The sequence below is a fragment of the Cavia porcellus genome, unplaced genomic scaffold, assembly GCF_034190915.1.
Source record: "Cavia porcellus strain 051 isolate PalLab524CR breed Dunkin Hartley unplaced genomic scaffold, mCavPor4.1 scaffold_1, whole genome shotgun sequence".
Classification (NCBI taxonomy): Eukaryota; Metazoa; Chordata; class Mammalia; order Rodentia; family Caviidae; genus Cavia; species Cavia porcellus.
The window spans coordinates 31,952,748-31,975,616 of NW_026947484.1; the positions used below are offsets into that span (position 1 = coordinate 31,952,748).

Genomic DNA, 22,869 nt, shown 5'->3' on the forward strand with positions numbered 1-22,869 from the left:
GAATTCTCATGTACCCAACTCCAAAACATTATTAACATCATATATTAGTAAGCTATTTTTGTTGAAATTAATGAACATTCTTTTTTGTTACTGTTTTTTGTTTTTTTGGTACTGGGAATAGAATTCAGGACCTTGCACTTGCCAGACGGGTGCTGTGCTGCTGAGCTATATCTCTGGCCTCTGAACATTCTTATTATTAATTGAATCCCATAGTTTATTCAGATTTCCTTATTTTAAAATTTAATATATTTTTTGTGTTATTATTGCAGAAGCTTTTCTAAGGTCCTGTTACATTTGGTGGTTATATCTCTCTAAGCTTCTTTTGGCTATGAAAGTTTCTCATACTTTCTTTGGTTCTGATGGCCTTGATACCTTTGAAAAATTCTGGTGAGGCATGTTGAAGGATGCTCTTCTATTGAAATGTTTCATGTTTTCCTCACAGTGACAGTAAAATTATGGGTTTTGGGGAAGAAGACTACAGCAGTAAAGTGCCATTTGTATTACATCACATCAATGATACATACCATCAACATGATATCACTGTAGATGTTAACCTTGACATTCAGCTAATGTGTTGTTTAAGTTTTTCAAATGCCTTTGTTTTTGCCTTTTCTATAGTATACTTTGAAGGGAAGTCATTATGTGCACCCATAAATTTTAATTGGTTATATTTTATTATAAAAGTTTGTATATTTATTTCAATAACTTTAGCCATGGTATCTGTTTTAGTTTCATTAGTTGTGTATGAGAAGTCTGAAATTGTTGAAATGATAAGAGTAGTTGCATAATGTTTACCAGGTGAGTCATATGGAACACAGATGGCAAGGATCCAAATTTAGCAATGGGAAAGTTAAGACCCGAAACAAGTGATGAAGATAAAGACCAGAACTTTGTAAAATACTTTGTTCAGGATTGGTATTATTGAGGTACTCTAAGGAGTCTTACCAATTACCCTACTGGTGAAAATGACACAAATTTTTGATAAAAGAAGTCAAGATATAAATGAAAAAAGCACTCAATTTTAAGATATTAATTCTTCCTAACTTGATACATACGCTCAGCATACCAATCAAAATCCCAGAAAGCTATTTTGTAGATATAGACACATTAGTTGCAAAGTTTATATGGACAGTCAGAAAATGCAGAATGGTCAACACAGTTCCAAAAAAGAACAAAGTTGAAGTACTCATTCAACTTGATTTCAATGCTTACAATACAACTGTGGTACCCAAATAGTATAGTATTGTTGAAAGAATAGATCCAGTAATCAGTGGAGCAGAGTAGACATACCCAAATATGTCAACTAATCTTTGACAAAGACTAAAATACAATTCGGTGGAGAAATAATACTCTTTCACCGGGGATTTAGCTCAGCAGCGTAAGTGCCTGCCTGCAAGCGCAAGGTCATGAGTTCAATCCCCAGTACAAGAAAAAATAAATAGAAATAATACTCTTTCAACAAAGAGTGCTGACATGTACATCCATTTTTATATGTACTTACAAAAATAAGAACCTAGACACAGACCATACACCTTTAATAAAAGTTAATTCAAAATGGAGAATATATATAGGTAAACTGAAAAACTATAAAACTTATAGAACAAAATATGAAAAATATCTAGCTTACCTTTGGTTGGTTAAGTTTTTAACTACAGCATTGAAAGCACAATCCATGAAAAAAGTTAGTAAGTTGGACTTTATTAAAATTTGTTAGGCGTGGTGGTATACATCTAATCTCAGCACTCAGGCAGAAAGATTGTCAGGAGTTCTAGGCCACTCTGGGCTATGTAGTAAGGTCAAGGTCAGGCTGAAATACATAATGAAACTGTCTCAAAAAATAAAAATAAAATGTAGCCAGGTGTAGTGGCACACACCTGTAATCCCAGCGTTCGGGAAACTGATATAAAAGGACTGCCCCGATTTTGAGGCCAATCCAGGCTACGTGGTGAGACCAAGGCCATTCTGAATTACACAGTGAGACTCTGTCTCAAGAAAATAAATAAAAATAAATAAAATTTACAGTCTAAAATACATTGTGAAGAAAATCACAAGACAAGCCACAGACTGGGAGACAAAACATATTACAAGATATATTTATATATTACTCAAAATATACAAAGAATTCTTAAAACTTAACAAACGACCTAACTTAAAAATGGGCAGAAGGCCTGAACAGACAAGACTCAAGAAGATGTCTAATCATAGCTACTCAGGAAGTTGAGGAAGTAAGATAGAAATTCAAGGCTAGCATGGACAATTTAGTAAACCCTGTCTCAAAACTAAAAAAAAAAAAAAAAAGGATAAGGATATAGCTCGAGGATATAGCTAAATAAGACAGCACTTGTCTAGTATGCTTGAAGTTATTTCTTTCTTAACCAATGAAAATCAGGGTTTCTGGCATAATTAAAAATTGGGTCTCATCTAGTTGTTACTGTAGGTCCCTAAAGCCCCTAAAGTTTGAATGATGAAAATGCTACTCTGACTTGAATATAAGATATTAGCAGTAGCCTTAGGACTTCTCCTGTTGTTTTTCAGCTACCAGACTGTAACCTGGGTCAATCAGTAGTGACCAGGTTTGTCGAATGTGTAGTTGGTGTCTCAGCCCCATCATGTGGTCGAGCTTGGAACTGTTTGCTTTCCTGCAGAGCAGGACATGCAGCTTGAAAACAAGAGAAAGAGGAATACAAGGTAGGTCAGAATTTTAAAAATGGAATAGTTGTTTTCCTATATCTAATCAAAACGATTTGAAATTTAAAATACTACAAATAAAAGTTTTAATATTTTCTTTCTTAACACCTTGCCCCCTTGGATAAATCCCCTAGATAGATAGATGTGCCACATTTTAGAGATTGCTGATCCACAGAAATTCTCTTGTAGATCCATACAACAATGTACATTGAGGGAACTTTGTATATTTTATTTTCCTGAGACCAGGTCTCCATATGTAGTCTTTGCCAGCCCTGAATTTGCTAAGTATCCCAGGCTGGTCTCAAACTTACTATCATGCTTCAGTTTCCCAAGTGGTGGGACTATAGGCATATGCCACCATGTTCAGTGAGGCAACTATTTTTAATAGTGAAAAAATAAGCAACATAAATGTACATTACAGGCAAATAGTTTATTTGTAATAGTAATTCAATGAAATATATTTGACCAAAGGAATATATTATCACAGGTAAAATAGTAACTGAATTAGAGTTACTTCATCACTTCCATCACATACTATCGTTTAGAAATATCAGTCCTCTAAGCCAGGTGTGGTGGTGCACACCTGTAGTACCAGCAGCTCAGCAAGCTGAGGCAAGAGGATCAACAGGAGGCCAGCCTGGACAATGCAGTGAAACCCTGTCTCAAAATGAAAAATGGTCGTGGATATAGTTCTGTGCAAAGACCTTGGATTTAATGGATTTAATCTCCACTACCACAAAAAAGCACTTTAAGGCATGTTAAACAATATTACATATTATCTATGGATATACACATATGTAAAAATAGAGCATATACTTGCATGATAATCAAAAGCACAAGAGTCCATGTCATAGTTACTCTGGAAAGGGCAGGGAAGAATTGGGATTGAAGATGAGCTGAAACAAATATGGTAAAATGTTAAGATTTGACAAAACCTAGAGAAATGCTCTCTGTCATATATTTTAGTATGTGTGCTGCTGAAGCAAGCACATGCAATGTATTTTAACTAACTTTCTAGGTGTTCACAGTATTATAGAATGTTAAAGTATTCAAGAAAACATATTAGGAAAAAACTATACTCTCAAAAGATATAGGGGGAGTACTAGAAAGAAATGCCACAATTATTTTACCCAACAGGAAATAGAGTGGTATCGGACCAATTCCATAAATATTACCATGGCTGGGAAATATGAAAAGATAATCTCATTAGAACGACACTGAGCCAAGGAGCTCATAATCTCAAAAAGTGAGGGGGAGTGTTATGGCTTGTATCTAGACGTCCCCCCAAAGCCTCATGCAGGCATAAGTGGAACTTTCTGGAGGTGACTGGATCTAGAGTGTGATGCTGGGATTCATTCATGGTAGTAGGAGTAGCACTCTGGATGTGAGTGCCATGCACCTTGAGCAGGTAGCCTGGAGAGAAAATAAGGGACAGAAAGAAACCTGCTGTTGTCACTTGCTGCTTTTTCACTACTTGGCTGCTTTGCTGCTTTCTGACTGCCACGAACTGTTTTTTTTCTATGATGTCTCTTTGCCATGTATCCAGCCTTGGAGCCAGCCAAGTATGAACTGAAACCTCTACAAACTGTGAACTACACTAAATCTTTCCCCTTTTAACTTTGGGTGTTGGGTATTGTGTCTCAGCAACAAGAAAGTAACTAAGACATGGAGTTACCTTGGAGATACACAGGTGACAGCAACAGAGATATTATCTGATTTCTTTGGTGACAATCTGGGGGTGACAATCAAGGAATACATTCACTCAAGGCAAGGTTTAATGATAGGTGGAGTACAAAGGAGCAAGGTCCTAAGGAAGGGCTGCATTTCCTTTAGGACAAGAAAGTTGAAGGGATGGTTCAGAGAAGAAGATATAGGGGAGTTTGCTAATAACTGATCATGGGTTCCAGCGGGTATCAATAAATGTATAAATAGTGCTACATAAGTGTATAGCATCATTACTACCTCTTTAAATGTCTTGAAATTTAATTCTGCTTTCTGTGTGTGTGTGTGTGTGTGTGTGTGTGTTTTGTGTGTTACTGGGGATTGGATCCAGTGCCTTCACAATGAGCTACATCCCCAGTCCTTTTTTATTTTATTTATTTACTTCACTTTTCTTTTGAGACAGGGTCTTACTAAGTTGCTGAATGGCTCAGGATCTAGAGCTTGTGATCCTCTGTCCCAGCCTCTAACAGCTCTGAGATTATAGGCATGTGCCACCATACTTTATTTGGTTTTCTTCATACTATTTAATTTTTTATATCAACAATATTGTTTCCTAAATGCACTCACTAACTTTTCTCTATATAGTTTCTCTGACATTCCCTATACATTTTTTTCAAAATCTGTGTGGGGGTAGGAGAGAACAACATCTCCCTTAATCTAAATACAAACATGTAAGTCTTAATTGCATTATTCCTATCATCATTATTTTGAGGCAAGGTCTTGCTATGTTGCCTGTTATGTGTGAGTGGTATCGGACCAATTTCATAAATTTCGGCGTAGTCTTGAACTCCTGGTCTCAAGTGATCCTCCCTTCCTTGGCCTCTGAATGTTAGGATTACAGGCATATACCACCACTCCCAGATAATCTCTTAGTATTTTTGTCTACCTTCAACATAAATTTAATGACGAGAATTTTAGATCTAGAGGAGAATTTATGCAGATATCTCAATTTACAACTGACAAAAGCTTAGATGTTTTGATTTAATCAGCTGGTTAGTAGAACAATCAAGGCTTGAACATGTACCTCCTCTTCCCCACTTTATTTCAGTTTCAAGAGGAGAAACAGAAAGCACCCATGAAAACCACACTCTATGCCAGAGGTTGCATGCAGGCTACCCAAATTCAAATCTTAGACCCATTACTTGATCTTGCCAAGTAATCTAGCTGCTCTGTACTTTGGTTTCCTCGTTTATAAAATGAAAGACATGATAACCTTCTAGGGTTATTTCAAGGATTAAATGAATTATTTAACATGCATAAAAGTGCTTGGCACATAAACAGTGGCAGAAATCTAAGCAATTATTACTATATGTAGCATATACTCTACTAGCTGCTAATACAAGGATTAATGGAAGCCAGGGATTTTACTCACAGATGTTATTTGGTCTGGAGTTGAAGAAACAAAACAAAATCCCACTTGAGTGAACATTTACAAATGTGGATAGTACATATTAGAGATGCAAATGTTCAGTTTCTCTTGAAAATCAGGTCTGACACCTTTAGGCTAGAATTCTCAGGTAATAACAACTAGCTGGTAGTAACAATGCAGCTGCCCCTTTTAGTCCATACTACTCATATAAGATTTCTATCTTTTAGCCTCATCTACCTGTCTACTGCTGGCTGTTGAATTTCCATCCCAGACTATAACAGTCAATAGTCTTTAGGAACTCAATCCAATGAGTGGCAAACATTTGCTAGACAAATCACAATACAGTGTAGTAGAAACAAGTGCCAAGTCGCCAAGTACAAATAGGAGGAGGCTGATGGTGTATCCTAAATGGTGGACATGTTGGTAACGATGTTGTCAAGAAAAGGAAATGGAGATAAATGGGTTTGCAGGATGAACAGAATGTGCAGACATTGAAATGGGAAACTATGGGCTTAGCAACTATAAAGAGGTGAATTTTGGAAAATATAGTTAGAAGGAAAGAAGTAGGTTGACACTACATAATAAAGTTTCTTACTTGGATTTTACTCAGTAGTGAGTAGACAGGAGGTGTTTTCTGGCATTTGGTCAAAAACAACAGCAAAAACAAAAGTAGATTAAACATGCCATAATAAAATGCCCTCCCTCCCGCTTTTTTTAAGGTTCCCTTTATGCAGTTCGGTCTAGCCTTGAACTCACTGTGTAGCCCAGGCTGGCCTCGAACTCGTGGCAATCCTCCTGCCTCTGCCTCTTTAGTACTGGAATAACAGACGTAAGCTCCTCTGTACTTTTGATTGTTCCATAACAATTTAAAAATTTGTGTGTGTGTGTGTGTGCAGCATAGTACAAATTATTTTTCTACAGTTACTATTCCATAGAATATTTTACTAGAGGTAGTAAAGGTATGAAGTTAGAAGAGATGATTCTCCAGTTCTCACTGGCTCAAAGAGCAGGCAAAACTCTCAGTCTTCTGACATCTTACACAGGTATCTTGAATAGCTAGAGGTCAGACAGACTCGTGGCGGGAAAAGGATACACACATACCAAATTCGCACAATCTGTTTCTGTTTAGTTTATAAACTGTGATCTATTGTGTCAGCTTTTGTGCCTTGTGGGACTTGAAGTCCAGAGGGAAGCAGCGATTGCGACTGTTGAACTATGGAAGCCCTCAGTCCCTGCAGGTCTGAGCGCCATGAACTACAACTCCCGGTATACACCACGATCTGCGCCGTCATTTGGGAGAGGCACTCGGGGCCCAACAGGGCAAACCCCGCCCCTAGCCTCGACCAATAGCAGAGCCTTCAGCGTAGAGCCTGCGGGTTAGGTTGTGAGGCCCAGGCCGGGGGCGGGGAGGTGCCGAGGGGGTTCTGAGCTAGCTTGGCCGCCGGGTGGGTCTGGGCGATCGGCGCGTCCTTCACTGAAGCGGCGGTGGCCGAGCTGGGCGCCGGGAGTGGGAAGCGACGGCGTGGCTGGAAAATGCCGGTCCATTCCCGCGGGGATAAAAAGGAGACGAACCATCACGATGAGATGGAGGTGGACTACGCCGAAAACGAAGGCAGCAGCTCCGAGGACGAGGACACTGAGAGCTCGTCGGTGTCGGAGGATGGCGATAGCTCAGGTGTGCGCACCGGCGGGGCCGGTCTCGGGAGTCCCCGCGCGGGGCGCGCGACAGGCCGCTCTCCCCACGCCGGGCAGCTGCGTCCTGTGGGGCGCGGGGCGGAGAATCGCGGAGGGGGCGGAGACTGGCTGCGGCGCTCGGCGGCCCTCGGATAGCGTCCCTGGCGGGTCGGGTGCTTGTGCTGGGCTCCTCGGCCGGGCTTGTAGGCTCCGGGAGTGGTGGCTCCGCGCTCGGGATGAGACCCACTGTTGGGACCGCCTGGCAGTGCTCTGGGGCTCCCGACCCTGGCGGGGAACGACCGGCCGCTGGGGCTGGAAGACCGCAGCCCACCGACCTTCTTATTTTCACCTTTGCGATTTGTTCCTTGCATGGGTGGATTGTCGAGGGGGCGGTAAATTTATATTTGGCCGTGGCCGGGGTGGAACCAGTGAACCTTCGCTTCCAAACCAGCCTGTCTTCAGCGCTTTATCACCTCTGTGCTCTTTCGGTGCTATCTTGGGAGTTGTTCGGTGTGTGATATCTTCTCCCAGAAGTTCTTTAGACGCAGAGGAAGAACCAACTCATTTAACATAATCCTTCTAAACTTTGGGCTGTTTTCAGATTTTTGGAGGTGGGGAGGGTGGGTAGGGCAGATCAGTATCACAGACTTTTAAAAAAGGAATGGAACTTGTATATACCAGGATTCTTTTCCTTCTATACTTATGACGATGGAACTGACTTCTTTGTTTTGATCCAATTTGGGTTAATGACAGTTTGCTATTATCCGATGCCTTCTTTTCAGGTTTCCTATTCAGAACAATCTCCATGGAACGATGTAATTTCAATCAATAAATCAACCATCCAAAAATAAATACTTCTGAGTGATTTCTCTGTGAAGCCTGGGCACTGCTCAGGATGAGCTATAAACAAATAATTATAATCTGGTCTCAATTAAAGAGGGGTCATAACCGAACATTTGATTTAATTGTAAAATGAATGCTGAACTATAAGAAATACTGTGAGAATTCAGACGCAAAGGAAATATTTCCAGATTTGGGTGGTCAACAAGGAAGACTGAATGACTGTAGTTAACTTGAAGGCTAAGAAAGAATTTGAATTCAAGTGGTAATGGTTGTGCTCTCCTAGAGGACCAGGAATGTAAGGAAAAGTGCAAAGGGCAGAGTTTATTCAAAAGAGTGAGAAAACCAGTTTGGTTGGGAGGACTTGAGCCAGGAATGGAGAAAGAAAAATATGGGCGTGAAGGGTTTTAAAGAAAGCTCTAGACTAAATGATAAATGCAAGTTCAGGAGCAAAGGTAAGAGAACCCGGACACAGGAGAATGGTGGTACCATGGCAGACATAGAAAAAGTAAAACGTCTGAGATGGAGATAGATATTTTAGTTATGTTACTTTTGAGTGATGGTATAATTAAGAATGCCCAAACCGGAAACTTTCTAATGGGAGAGTAATTCAGAGATCTATCGTCTACCTAGGAATAGGTAAGATTTCAAAAGGAGAATGTAGACAAAGAAGAACACTTAGACTTATGCAAATCCATTTCCTAGATCTGTAAAGCATTTTTATTTCCAAGTGTTGCACAGAGTCTTGAGGATGCTTGACAAGCACTCTACCACTTGGCTACATCCATAGGCCATTCTTGACTTTGTTTTTTGAGTCAAGCTTTCACTATGTAGCCCTGGCTGGCCTCCAATTCAATGTGGTCCTCCTGCCTCAGCCTCCTGAGTGCTAGAATAAGTGTGCCAACAGTGGCCGCCTCATTATTGATTTTTTTGATGGGACCTTGGATCTTACAAAATATCAGTTTGTTAAAATTCGTCCCCTCAGATTTTGTATTAATTGTGATTTTAATTATTTCCCATCATTCTAGAAAATGAGTGACAAATTTAGTGAAAATTATAATAATTTAAACTAGTCAGATTTTTTTTTAAATGCAAAGAAATTATTTTAAGTTCGGTGTAGTGGCACATGCCTATAAATGCCAGCTTTTGGGAGGCTGCAACAAGAGGATCGCCATGAGTTTGAGGCCAGCCTGGGCTACATAGTGAGAACCTGGTCTCAGAACACACAAACATACAGACCAAATCATAAAGAAGAAATTACTTAAATATATTTCACAGTTTTGTAAAATCATCTCTATTTTACCATATATTTTGCAAGTTGAACTTGCAGTTTTATTCTCAAGCCTTGGAATAGGACAGATCATAAGGTTATGGAGAAATAACCGTACAGAACATGGGAAGTGAGTCGTCTTGAGGGATCAAGTTTTAAATAGTTACATACTAGACTATTAAGAACCTGAAACATTTTAAATGTTGTAGAGAATTAAAAGACAGATACACATAGTAAACATCTTTCCCTTTGTTTGACTTTTCTTTGATGAAGATCAAGATGCAGATCAATCTGCTTTAGTTATTTTGATGTGTTGCATAAACGTGATGTTAAAATAGAAATGAAATGTTGGACAGACCTGGTAATTTAAGAGTTGCTTTCCTTAAAAGTTTGTTTTTCTCTTTTACCTTTTTTTCCTCTTTACAGGGAAGAGGGAAAAATGATGGCATAAGTGGCAGTCTAAGATACCCTGTGGTAAACATTGAGATGAGTTTCTTGTTTAGATGACTAGCACATCAATGATAGAAGTTCTGAAAGTAGAGTTCTAAGTGTTTTTGAGCAATGTAATTGCTTTTAAAGGACACAATCATTTTTGGTGCTAAGTTCTGATGAATGGATGGAAAACAGACCAAGAGTGGGTTAATTACTTCATACTCATAGCTTATAATCAGTCCCTTGGCGTGATTTATGAATGAGTAAATCTGAGCAGGCCTAGAAAGCATACTGTAGTTTTCATTCTCATCTATGTTTTAGATTAATTCTTCAGTGGAAATTTGTTTGGATAACTGTCTCCCTTTCCCTTTCTGGGGAGTAAACCCAGAACCTTTATACTGAGGTATATTCCCAGTCCTTTTAAAAAATTTGTTTTTTATTTTGAGACATGGTCTCCCTAAGTTGCCCCAGTGGGACTGTTAACTTGTCCTTTTGCCTCAGCATTTCAAGCGTCAGGATTACATATGTGAGCTACTTTCTCTTAAAACTTTGTGTAGACCTTGCACATCCATCTTCATATTACAGTTTTGTTTCCTATTTGAGTTAAGCTCAGATGTAGTTGAAACATAAAATTAATTTTGTCCTTGATATTTGCCTTTTTTTTTTTTTAAATAGAAATGGATGATGAAGACTGTGAAAGAAGAAGGATGGAGTGTTTAGATGAAATGTCTAATCTTGAAAAACAGTTTACGGATCTCAAAGATCAGTAAGTAGTAATTTCAGAAGGTGGTTATAACCCAGCTCAATTGCGTCACATGCCTACTAGCACAAGAGCAATGATGTTGTAGGAACTGTTTTCCTTTTTGTATTTCACAGAACTAACTGATCTGAAAGAGGCTCCAACTATAGCTTGCCTGCCCTTTGGTAGGTTTACCTACCTCATTAACTAAGCAGAGAGTTTTGAGGCAGCTGTTGTGGGCTGTGAACCAGAGTGTAAGAGTTCTTTAACATGGTTTTTTGTTTTTGTTTTTGGTACTGGGGATTGAACTCATGACTTTGCACTTGCCAAGCAGGTGCTTATGCTGCTGAGCTAAATCCCCAGTCCCTAAGTGTAAGAGTTCTATTAGATGTTGGGTGATTAAAATGTCTTCCATGTTGCTGTATTTTTAAAAAATTCTGTGTCTGCTAAAGAGGTTATGTTTATATCTTACATCAGGTAGTCTGTGCATTACATGTTTTTCATTTTTTGTTTGCTTCTTGCAACAATTCTGTAAGGTTGGAAGACACTCTTATCTCCATTTTACCTGTGAGAAAACTGATGCGGAAGGTAGATTCCCAAATCAGAAGTTGTTAAACACACCTAGATCTTTTGCCTCCTAGTGCTGTTGTTATTGTGTTCCTTCCACTAACGCATATTACTTTGGAGGAAAAGTGTAGAACAAACTAAAGCTCTGAATCCAGGCTTTCATGGCTGGTTTAAGGTGATAATTGCATTCTTTCTATTATCTGTAAGGATTGAGGAACAATATGTAAAACTCTTGGGCCTTTGCTGTGGTATATGGTGGGTGCTTATTAGATCCTGGTTCCCCCACTCCTATGCCAGAACCCTTAAGTGACATTGGTAACACAAGAGTGGGGCTCTGTGATTTGAGAGAATCAATGTATATAGAAAAGATGGAATTACAAGTTTAAAAAAAGGAGAGCTTTCATTTTGGGACTTGCTGGCGAGGACATAGGCATGACTACAAACTAGGAATTGTAAATGGAAGAGGGAAACTTCTGATGATGTGGACACCTTAATTATTCAGAAGCTGGCTGTTCAGTTTATGAATTCTACAGAATTTTCTTGCTGTTTCCTTTTTTTATATTTCCCTAAAGAGACCAAAAGTAGGCAGTAAAAACCCATTTAATATATCTGAAATTATACTAAAATAGATTAAATACTAAAATAGATGAAAGCTGGGCATGACAGCACATGCCTGTAATCCTAGCACTTGGGAGGCTGAAACAGGAGGATTGCTGTAAGTTTGAGGCTAGTCTGGGTTACAAAGTGAATTCAAGGCCAATTTGAACTGCATAGTGAAACCGTGTCGCAAAAAAGAACACCAAAAACAACAACAACAACAACAAAAAGGAACAATATAGGACAGTTTTATTTGCCATATTAACTATTTATATCATTTTCCTTTTAACTTTTTAAAGTGGTATTAGAGGTAAATATATAAATATTGTTCCATGCTAGTTCAACAAATTAATGTAAATAATCCAAAATAATACTAAGTGTAAAATTTTGACCTTGAAAACCATGGTATAATTTTCTTATTCTAAAGATTTATGTTACTAATTTTAAGTTAAAATTAGTTTAGATCCCCAAAGAATCTATTATTTGGGCAATATAGAGGGTTCATCTGAGATCATTCTGGAAAACAGTATCAAATTTGTGTTTTTGTATTTTAGTTCAAGCAACCTATAAATGGATGATTCTCATGCAATTAAGTTGTACCTATTGAATTTTTAAAGTGTATTTTAGATTAGCCAAGAAATGAAGATTACTGTAAGTTCTAGTATATACATAGAAAAACTTTGTAACTACTTAGTGATTAGGATGGAATTAGGTTCATCTTGGGCCAGGCAGTGCCTTGATTTTTGCTCTCCCATGGCTTACAGTGGTCTCCAGGTAGTTCACCCACCAGCTTTATTGTTTAAAAGTGTTAAAAGTGAATGATGACCAGCATCTTGGAAGGTCCTTTCTTAAGAAATTGGTTTCCAGAAACATGTTTTAGAAAAAACTCATTTTTTTACACCAGGTTTACAATCATATTTTTTCTTCTTGCTCTAGTTGCCTTGTTTTCTGTTTTTATCCTGTCATACTCTGTGTCTCTGTAAACTGTCTCAGGTCTTCTTTAGAAGTTCAGAAAACATACTAATAGCAATAATATAGTTATTCTGCTTCTCCTATTCTGGTACCACAGGGCACAATAGCTCTCCCTTCATAATGCAGAACACTCAGCATCCACAGTTTGTGTAGTGGTGGAAAGCGAGTTCTTCACCTTCCTTAACAAATACAAGTATCTGTCCCATCCAGGTTTCCACTTACTTTAGTATTCAACATCCAACAAACATTAATTGAGCATCTAAATAATATTGTGGTTGCTGCTGAAGGAATCATGGTTCTTGGCTTTGTTGAATTTGTACTTGAATCCCAAGGCTGTGGAATTTTTTTTTTTTTGGTACTGGGGATTGAACTCACGACTTCCTGCTTGACAGGCAGGTGCTTGTGCCACTGAGCTAAATCCCCGGCCCAGGTTGTGGAAATTTTGAGGAATCTATTCTTTTAAAGGTTAGTTCATAGAATAGTATCAGTTTATAGATCCTCTTCATTCAATGTGCTGGTCTACAGTTGTTCTTTGTGTAACGATTTTAGTGTTTTGTCTAAAGTTGTTATAATTATCATGTTATACTTTCCTGATTTCATACATTGGTTTATCATTGTGGTTTAAATTTTAGAAAAATTTAACCCAGATATGGTAGTGCATTGTTTTGGCAGTTAATTCTATAAATAGTATTGTGGTTGCTGCTAAAGAACCTCAACAAAAACAAAACAAGAGTATTTATTGTGTTAGCACTCAAACTTCCCTCTTAGGAATCATTGTTTACATGTCTTACGCTAATCACAATGGTAAATCAATTATAGATAATTAATCTTGATTTTCTTAGTTGTATTGGTTTATATTTTTAAGAGAGAGAAAACAGAATTTAATATGAAGACTAAGTTCTATAACCTTTCAAAAGCCAGCTGCTGGTTATACTAACACCAGCACGCTCTGTGTTTCTCCTTGGTAGTTTATTTTGGAGGTGACTACAGGCTATGCTTCTCACATTGTATGACATGTGCTTGCATATGATAAAAGTAATACATAAAAAAAATCAGTACAGAATGATGATCTTCAAATATTAAAGTGCTTTGAATTTTTCAAGGACATCCTTAAAATGCCACAAAATCAGAATTAGAAGAAGAATCTTTCATAGCGAATGACTATATAGCATTTTCTTACTAAAAAGAATTAGCTTTATCCTGTAGGATTATTGCCAAAATAACACTGAGTTGTCTCACATACTCATCAAACCAACTTACTATATTGTGAGAGCTGGCAAATTGAAGTGTTTGCAAATGGACTGAGAAATGGGGGCCACGGGGACCTCCTTGCCTAATTTTTGCTTTTTTTATCCATTGAATAACTCACTTTGTGAAAGCTCCTTCATTCATGGTCGAGGTGAACAGGTTCTAAAGCCATTGGTTTATATTTGTCACTTTATTTCCCTCTTTGTTCTTTTTAAAAATTAAATAGACTGGATATTGTACTGACTGTGTTTCAGGAAAGGTAGAGCGAAGCATGGGAATTATTTATTTTGACAACTGGTAATGTTTCATCTATTCAAAATGACCCCCTTGTTTCTTTCAAAGTCTGTATAAATTAACTTTTCTCTTAGACTTAATTTACCCTCCTCAGTTAAAACAAACACAATAGGTAATTGAGAGTTACAGCTGGATGTGGTGGTACATTTGTATAGTCTCAGCACTTTGGGAGTGAGATCTTGTCTCAAAGTAAAAAAGTGTGAATGGTTTTTTTTTTTTTGTTTTCTGTATTTAGAGATAGAGTCCTTGAATTCTCCGTGTAGCCCAAGCTGGTATCCAACTCATGATCCTGTTGCCTCAGCTTCCTGAGCACTTCTGTTTTTAAATTTTAAATTTAAAAAATTTTTTTTGAGATTGGTATCATTATGTAGTTCAGGTTGGCCTTGAGCTCACTATGTAGCCCCAGGCTGGCCATGAACTTGCTGTGATCCTCCTGCCTTAATCTCTTAAGTGTTGGAGTTTCAGTCTGTACCAACATCCCCAGTTTGCTTTTGGGGTTTTTTTTTGAGATGAGGTCTCATTAAGTTGCTTATGCTGGCCTCTGTCTTTTTTTTTTTTTTTTCTTTTTTTCTTTTTTCTGGTACTGGGGATTGAACTCACAACCACCTGCTTGCAAGGCAGGTACTTAGGCTGCTGAGCTAAATCCCCAGCCCCTGGCCTCTGTCTTTTGAGCTGAAGCAACCTCCTGACTGAGCCTCCCAAGTACCTGCAACTATATACACATACCCTGTGCCTGGTTTTAAATTTTATTATTTGTATTTTGAATTAACCACTAAAAACTGATACTGATTTAAAAAGTCATAGATATATACATACAAAATCAAATAATACAATTGAGATCTCTACTTGAGATCAAGGCAGAAAAAAACATTTGATAGGTTATTAAAATATGGATAGTATTATATAGAAATGGCAAATTATTAGCTCTTATTGAGATTTTTAAATTAACATCTTAATTTTTGCTTTGTTAAGACTTTATAAAGAACGATTAAGTCAGGTGGATGCAAAACTACAAGAAGTCATAGCTGGAAAAGCTCCAGAATATTTGGAACCACTGGCAACCTTACAAGAAAACATGCAAATTCGTACCAAGGTAGCAGGTAGGAAAGTGAAACTTTTTTCATGTAGTAGACTCTACACTCCTTAGCTTTAAAAGATGTTTTTCAAGTTGTTGATGGGATTAAAAATATATTTTCAGTGTTGATGAGATTACAGATATATTTATATATTTACATTGCATTATAAAAATTTTTATATTCATTGTTAAATCATTTATTAAAACCCTATTTTTCTTTGCTGCTGTGGGAAAATTTAAAAGCAACAGTGAAAAACTAACGTTGCCACAACATAGTTGAAAAGATACTTTCACATTTGGTAAAGCAGGGGCCAGGGATTTAGTTAAGTGAGGTCCTGAGTTTGATTCCTGGAACCCCCCACCCAATACATTTGGTAAAGCAATTAGAAACCACGATACTTTCATTAAAAGTTACTGTTGCCATCACAGATTAATTCTCTGTGAAATAAGTTATTAGGTTGTCTTGATTGTTTTCATGGGTAAGAGTCATTAGGATTTTTATATATTTATTTTTTAATGATGAGTTTCAATGTGTTGCCCAGGCTGGCCCTGAATTCCTGGGCTCAAGAGATTCTCCTGTTTTATCTTCCTAAGTAGTAGGATTAGCTTTTTAATCTATGAAAATTAATTTTTAAAATGCTTGATTATTGTTTTTTAGGTTTGTTTGCTTCTTGATTTTTCTGTTTTCTTTTTTCTCTTTAAAGTAAAATTTAAAAAAATAAAATACTTGATTAGGATGTTATAGAACAAGGAATTAACCTTTAAACAGATAACTTAATAATCCTTTTTATTTTGATAAGTTTGGTTACTTATGGCTCTGATTAGGTGAGATGTACTGTATTTGTGTGCTTAAACTTCAGTGTTGTGTTTATAGTTGGGACCCAGCCTCAGTGCCGTGTGCTGGCACTTGTAATCACAGGATGTATCCATTAAAAGATCACTTATGACGCTGGGCATCGTGGCACACACTGGTCATCCTAACCACTTGGGAGGCTGAGGCAGAAGGATTGCTTGAGACTAAGGCCAGCCTAAAGAGTAGCATAGTAAGACACTGTCTCAGGAAAAAAAAAAATCACTTTTGGTTTATGGTTTTTTTATAGTGGAACTAAAATGTGAACTTTGATAAATGGAGTTGCTGTTTTTTTTTTTTTCCTTTGTTGCGACACAAATGGGTCCTTATGTACCTGTTAAATAATACCTAAGTCATTGTTGATAATAAGTTCTTTTTGTGCTAAAACCAGCCTAAAAGTAAATTTTATTCTTGAGTGCTTAATATTAGGTATATAGACAATATGATAATTAACCTACTATCTTTGAATATTGACTTAGCTTATCCTTAAAAGTAAAAGCATCCCTCATTTTCTTTGATATTCTTTTAGACAAAATGAAGGATCATGAAATATGGTGGTTGTGTGAATTACTCACTTTTCTACTCTTGACCACCATTGCTTTTCGATTCCAAAGAGTGTGTTACTAATGATATACTTGCAGCTGTCTGTCCTCTGCCTTTACTATACAGAGAGAGAAAATTCCATTTCTGGGGTCAGTTACAGTGTAAAGTTTAGCATACACATTTAGAACTCTTTCCTTACCATTTTGTGGGGAGCCATGTTGCTTGTCTTATAGTAGGTGTCTTAAGACAAACTTAATTTGGCTCCTTTTCTCTCTACAAAGGCCTCTCAGGATAACTTGGAACATCATAGATTTTGTTATATCATTTTATATATACATATGTCATTTTGTACATTTCATCTTTGGACTTGGAAAAAATAAGTAATAGTTTTAAAATAGTATTTTTAGCTGCATGTGGTGGCACATACCTGTAATCCTACCACCGGGAGGCAGCGACACAGGATTGCAAGGTATAGCCAAGCCTGGGCAATTTAATTTAGTGAGACCCTACCTCAAAAAGGTTGTAACTTAGGGGGTGGGGATATGGCTCAGTGGCACAGTCCCCGCCTGCCAAGCACAAGATCCTGAGTTTAATTACTCCCATTAAAAAACAAAAAAAGAAAAAAAGTTGTAACTGAGTAGTGGAACAGCCCTGGGTTCAACCCCCAGTGTCTGGAGATGGGGAAAAAAGTGGTTTTGAGGGAATATAGTACCCATTTGTTACTTTGAGTTTATATGATTGGTGAAAACCAGATTTTGTCTTTCTATTATGAGAAGCCTGAGGGATTAGTTTTCATAGGAGAAGAATTTTATGTTTCACTTTGATCATTCTCTATTGTATTCTTTTTATTCCTATTGTATTCTTTAGGAGAGTAAAGCAAGAACAAAAATTAGCGGTATAGTTTCTTTTTGGCTCTTAAATTCTTAGTTTCTGGTTTTCTTTGATAGATATTTTAAATAAGCTCTTTTGTTTTTACTTTTTAAAGATAAAGTTATAATGACTTGCCCTTTTGTATGGATTCATCCTGTAAAATATGAAGAGAACAGAATTCCTGTAGGGAAATGATAATGAAATGCTTTACTGCTAATATAATCAGAGTAATTGTGTTTGGTTGCAGGAATCTATAGAGAGCTCTGCTTAGAATCTGTAAAGAACAAATATGAATGTGAAATTCAAGCCTCTCGTCAGCATTGTGAGGTACTGTCATTTTGCTTAACATTTAAGCTAAAGACATTTCTTCAATCCTTTTATCAGTGTAGTAATTTAAAGAGTAAATTAGTAAAGAAACTTAAATAGTATTTTAGCTCATCCTTGTGTGCAAATTTTAAAAAGTATAGTTGTACAGGGAGCTGTGTAGGAAATACAATACAAGGGAAAAATCAAAGACAACTGAGATAATTTTAGAAGTTTTGCAACTTTTGATTTTGTGATGATTATATCATCTGGCTGCTAAAAATACTAGCATAATTAGTGTACTATGGAAATTTAGACTAAAAATTCCACCTGTTTGTGCAGTTACAATATTGGCATATAGAATTAATTTCTGACCATCCAATCCACTTCCACATTTTTATAGCTGCTGCTGTAAAATAAGTTTTCTATTTAGGTAAAGCATCTTCTATTTATGTGCAAAATAAGTGTGTTTTTCTATATATTCTCTTTCTTTCAAATAGTGTTTAAAAGCAGTGCTAATTTTGCAGGTAACTTTTCATAACATCTACTCAAGATCAGCAATGTACTGAGGACATAAAAGGATAAGTTCGCAGTGACTCTTTCTCTTTAGTGCACCCTGTGCTAAGAGCAGATAAGCGTCAAAGTGGTGGAGTTTGTTAGTTCATTTTCTTGATTACAATTGGGCTGAATATTTTTGTGGTGTTCAGTAGCTCCTTGGATTTTATTCTCTAAGAAGTGTTTGTTCATGTCTGTGGCTTTTGTATTGGGCTATCTTCTCCTTGTAGAAGTTCTTTATACATTCTGGATGTAAAAGCTTTGTATGCTATGTATGTATTTTACTCAGATGTTGGGATCTTTTCACAGTAACTAGAAAGCAATAAGGTTTTACAGTTTAATGTAGTTGGATTTATCATCTTTTGTTTGTGGGTTTTTTTTTTTTTTTTTAAATCTTACCCATATGAGGTAAAAAATACGCATTTTTCTTTTTCTTCTCCTCTTGTCCTTCCCTCCATCCCTCCCTTTCTTGTGGTACTGGGTATTAAACCCATCATACTGAGCTACATCCCTAGCCCATTTTATTTTTTGTTTTGAGACAGAAACTCAGTAAGTTGCTGAGTTGCATATGCTGAGTTTGAACTCATGATTCTTCTTGCTTCAGCCTTCCATAGGGATTACAGGTGTGTACCACCACACCCAGCGTGTAATTTTCTTTTAAAATTTGGAAGTTTGTTTTTAACATTTGAGTCACTAAACTACCCTTAATTTTTTGCGAAGTATATAGTTCTAGTTTTATTGTCTTTTACATATGGATGGATAGGTAATGTGAATACCTTATTCTATATCCCATGTTTTTTTAACAACTCAGCAGTTCTCTCTTTGAATATCAGATATTCACATATGTGCTAGCTTGTTTCTAGTTTTTTTCTCCTTTTCTTCAGTAGTATTTTGGCTACTTTTTGCAAAAGCATCACAATATTTTTCTATACCTTTCAGTTTCATAATTTTAAAAACTTCTTACAATTGTTACTGTGAATTTTGTAACAATCTTTTAAAATTGCTTTTTATATTTTGAAAAGAAAAGTTAATTCTGTATATTAATATTTTATCTATAATGATTTAGATTCTTTTAGATTTTCCATATAAATGATAATGTTTCTTTGTGAATAATGGTAATTTGTTTTTTCTGGTCTTCCTCGCTCTTATTTGTTTTATTTGCTTTTATGATATTGGTAGGGTCTTCATCATTGTCATGTTGTTTTTAAATTTTTGTTTTCTTTTGAGACAGGATCTCACTATGTAGTTCAGGCTCTCCTTGAACTCACTGTGTAGCCCAAGCTGGCCTCGAATTCACAGCAATCCTCCTGCCTCAGCCTCCCCGAGTCTGGGATTATAGGCATGTACCACCATGTTGGGCTGTTGTCATATTCTTACTCTTCTAACAGTTTTCCAATAAGTATGATTGGGGGGGTGAATTATAAATATTTTTTATCAAGTTAAGAAAATTTTCTCATAGTGTCTAAGAATTTTTATCATGAATAGCTGTTTTATTTTACTAAATGGTTTGTCTGCATCTATTGAATTAGTCAGGGTTTTTTTTTTTTTGCTCTTGATGTGAGTTGTGGCACTAATACATTTGCTAATGTTAAATAGTCCTTAGATTTCCTGGAATGATTCTTTCTCTTCTGCATTGTCAACGTCACATTATGAGTACATTATTTTGAGGTTTCATTTCTGTGTTTATAAATGAGATTTAACTTTCAATTCTTAGAGGCCTTTAATTTCATTTCAAAGTTCTTAAAATAAAGTATGAATCTTCCGTAGTTTTCTTTTCCGTAGAGGTATATGTTTAAGATTGAGGCAGTTAGTTCTGTGGTTAGTGTATTTTGTTTGAGGGGGAGAGAAGGGAGGAGAAGGGGAAGTAAAAAGAATTAAGATATGTTATGTATATAAACTGAGTCCCTGCAACAAATGAAATCATTATGTATGCCAAATATGTACTAATAAAAATAAAACGAGAAAGCTTTTAATAGTCTTACAATGAGAAAGGTTTCAAGAAAGTACAAAGAACTGTATTTTATGAGCTGTCTGAGAATGAGTGCAAATTATCCAGCACCAGTACCGTGGATCCTATAATGCGTATTTTAAACAAGAAGTATCATTCTCTTATGAACCACGATATAGTTATCAAAACCAGAAAGTGTACACTGCCAGGTTGCTACCGTATCAAACCTGAATCCTTAGACCCCATTCAAATTTTAGCAGTTGTTCCAATAGGACTGTTTGAAGCAAGGTGGTCCAGAAGTTTTTATCATTGTGTTTAGTTATTATTGTATCTTTTTTTTTCTTTCTTTTTTATTTTTTTTTGTCTTTTTTTTTAATTTTTATTAGTACCAGGGATCGAACTCATGACTGCCTGTTTGCAAGGCAGGTGCTTGTGCCGCTGAGCTAAATCTCCAGTGTGTGTCTTTTTTAGTCTTTTACAGTATGGTGTAATTTTTCAGCCTTTCTTTACTACTGATCTTTTTTTTTTCCAGTACAAGGAATTTAATTCAGAGCCTTGTGTGTGGTAGGTGAGTGCTCTGCTGCTGAGCTACATCTCTTGCCCTGATTTTTGAATTTTTGAAAATGTCAGACCTGTTACTTTGTAGGGTATTCCTCAGTTTTGAATGCTAATTCTCCATAGAATCAGATTTTGCATCTTTGACAGCACGTTACAGTGGAGGTGCTGTTCTCGTCTCATTGAATTCTCTCAGACAGTGCACACTTCTAATAGGTTCCAGTTTTGGTAACCTAATTGGTATGTTTCAGGTTTCTCCAAGTAAACTTCATTTTTCCCATTGCAATAAATAAATATTTTGAGAATTATTTTGAAACTATGCAAACATTTATTCTCACAAAACTTTCAGTTTACTTATCTACTTATATTAGTATGAATTCATTGTTCCATTACTTGTAGAGAAGCTACATTGACTCCGTCTTATCCCGGCCACATCTGGTTAACAGTGTCTTGGCAGAAAGTGCAAACTTTGAAACATCACCTCAAGATAAGAACATGAGGTCCTGTGAGGACACATAATCAAGTTATGTACTCCAAGCATGCATAATATAAGTGTCTTTGTTTTTTATCTCAACAAAAAGTTTCCTGCTTATGCTGGTCAGGCAGCAGCCATTTTCCTGACCCTTAGTGTGTGTGTCCCTCTATTTTCTCTTTGCTTGCATAATAATAACCCCCACACTTACTCATTTTTTTGGTCTACTTCTTTTAGTTACTGAGAGTAATAGGTAAAATTTCTGTGATGGTGTGTTTGTTAATCCTTATATTTCTTTCTTGCTTTCTTTTTCAGTTAGTTTTCTTTATTTCCTAAAAGAAAAAAAAAAAACCCATGCCATTTTTTTTTTCAAATAGTGAAATCAGACTGGAGACACAGCTGGTTCTAAGGCAGAAGCAGAATGGCAAAGTGGTGTGACAGATGGAAAAGTGCTCAACCCATAGCAGGAAGCAGAGAGAAGGGGAGAACTGGTTTGGTAGATACATCCTTCCAGGTTATACCCCATGACCCATCTATAAGGAAGCCCTAACAGCACATCCAGCTATGTACTCAGCAACAAGTATAGTGCCCATATAATCCATTTACCCCACTTTTGAACACACGAGGCTTTTGGAGGACATTTTAGTTCTTAAATCATAACATTCTAACCTTGGCCCTGAAAGATTCATGTCCATCTCATTTTACAAAATGCATTTTGTTCATCTGAAAGAATCACCAAAGTCTTAACAGTTTCAGCATTGCTGAAAACTCTCAAGTTCAAATTATTTAAGACTCAAGGTGAATTACCTGTAAGCTTCTGTTAAAAATTAAAAAGAGGCCAGGCCTGGTGGCACACACCTGTAATCCTGGCACTCAGGAGGCTGAAACAGGAGGATGGCTGTGAGTACAAAGTCAGCCTGGGCTACATAGTGAGTTTAAGGCCAGCTTGAACTATATATATAGCAAGACCTTGTTTCCCCCCCCCCCAAAAAAAAGTTAAATACTTCCAGCATACAATGGCACAGGTTAAACCTTCCCTTGCAAAGGGCAGGAATAGGAGGACAAATGAATCCCAAAATAAGATGGAAATCCAACTGGTCAAATGTGACATGGTATAGTTCCATGTCCAGCACCCAAGGCAAGTTGTGGTAAGATGTGAACTTCAGCTTGGTTAGCCCATGGCATTGCTGGTTGTAGCCCAAATGGCCTGTCTTTTGAGATGGCCCTGCACATTGCATGTGGCTTTTCCCAGGAGACAATCTATGTTCCTACATCTCTAATTTCCT

At 36.9% G+C, this 22,869-nt stretch overlaps 1 protein-coding gene and 1 long non-coding RNA gene across 2 annotated transcripts in view; one reads left to right on the forward strand and one right to left on the reverse strand.

The window, feature by feature from the left end:
* Positions 1 to 1,107: 1,107 nt before the first annotated feature.
* LOC134475544 (uncharacterized) lies at positions 1,108 to 7,106 on the reverse strand. Its single transcript, XR_010046716.1, has 2 exons — positions 3,505 to 7,106; positions 1,108 to 2,659 (listed from the first exon to the last, which is right to left on the reverse strand). It is a non-coding gene; the product is annotated as an uncharacterized LOC134475544 (long non-coding RNA).
* Positions 7,107 to 7,151: 45 nt separating this feature from the next.
* Brms1l (BRMS1 like transcriptional repressor) overlaps positions 7,152 to 22,869 on the forward strand; it is a 39,451-nt gene continuing 23,733 nt past the window's right edge. Inside the window, exons 1-4 of the mRNA XM_003471890.5 lie at positions 7,152 to 7,454; positions 10,671 to 10,761; positions 15,385 to 15,512; positions 17,998 to 18,077. Of these exons, the coding sequence (XP_003471938.1) occupies positions 7,313 to 7,454; positions 10,671 to 10,761; positions 15,385 to 15,512; positions 17,998 to 18,077 (441 nt within the window). The 5' untranslated portion in view covers positions 7,152 to 7,312. The remainder of the gene's footprint in view (positions 7,455 to 10,670; positions 10,762 to 15,384; positions 15,513 to 17,997; positions 18,078 to 22,869) is intronic.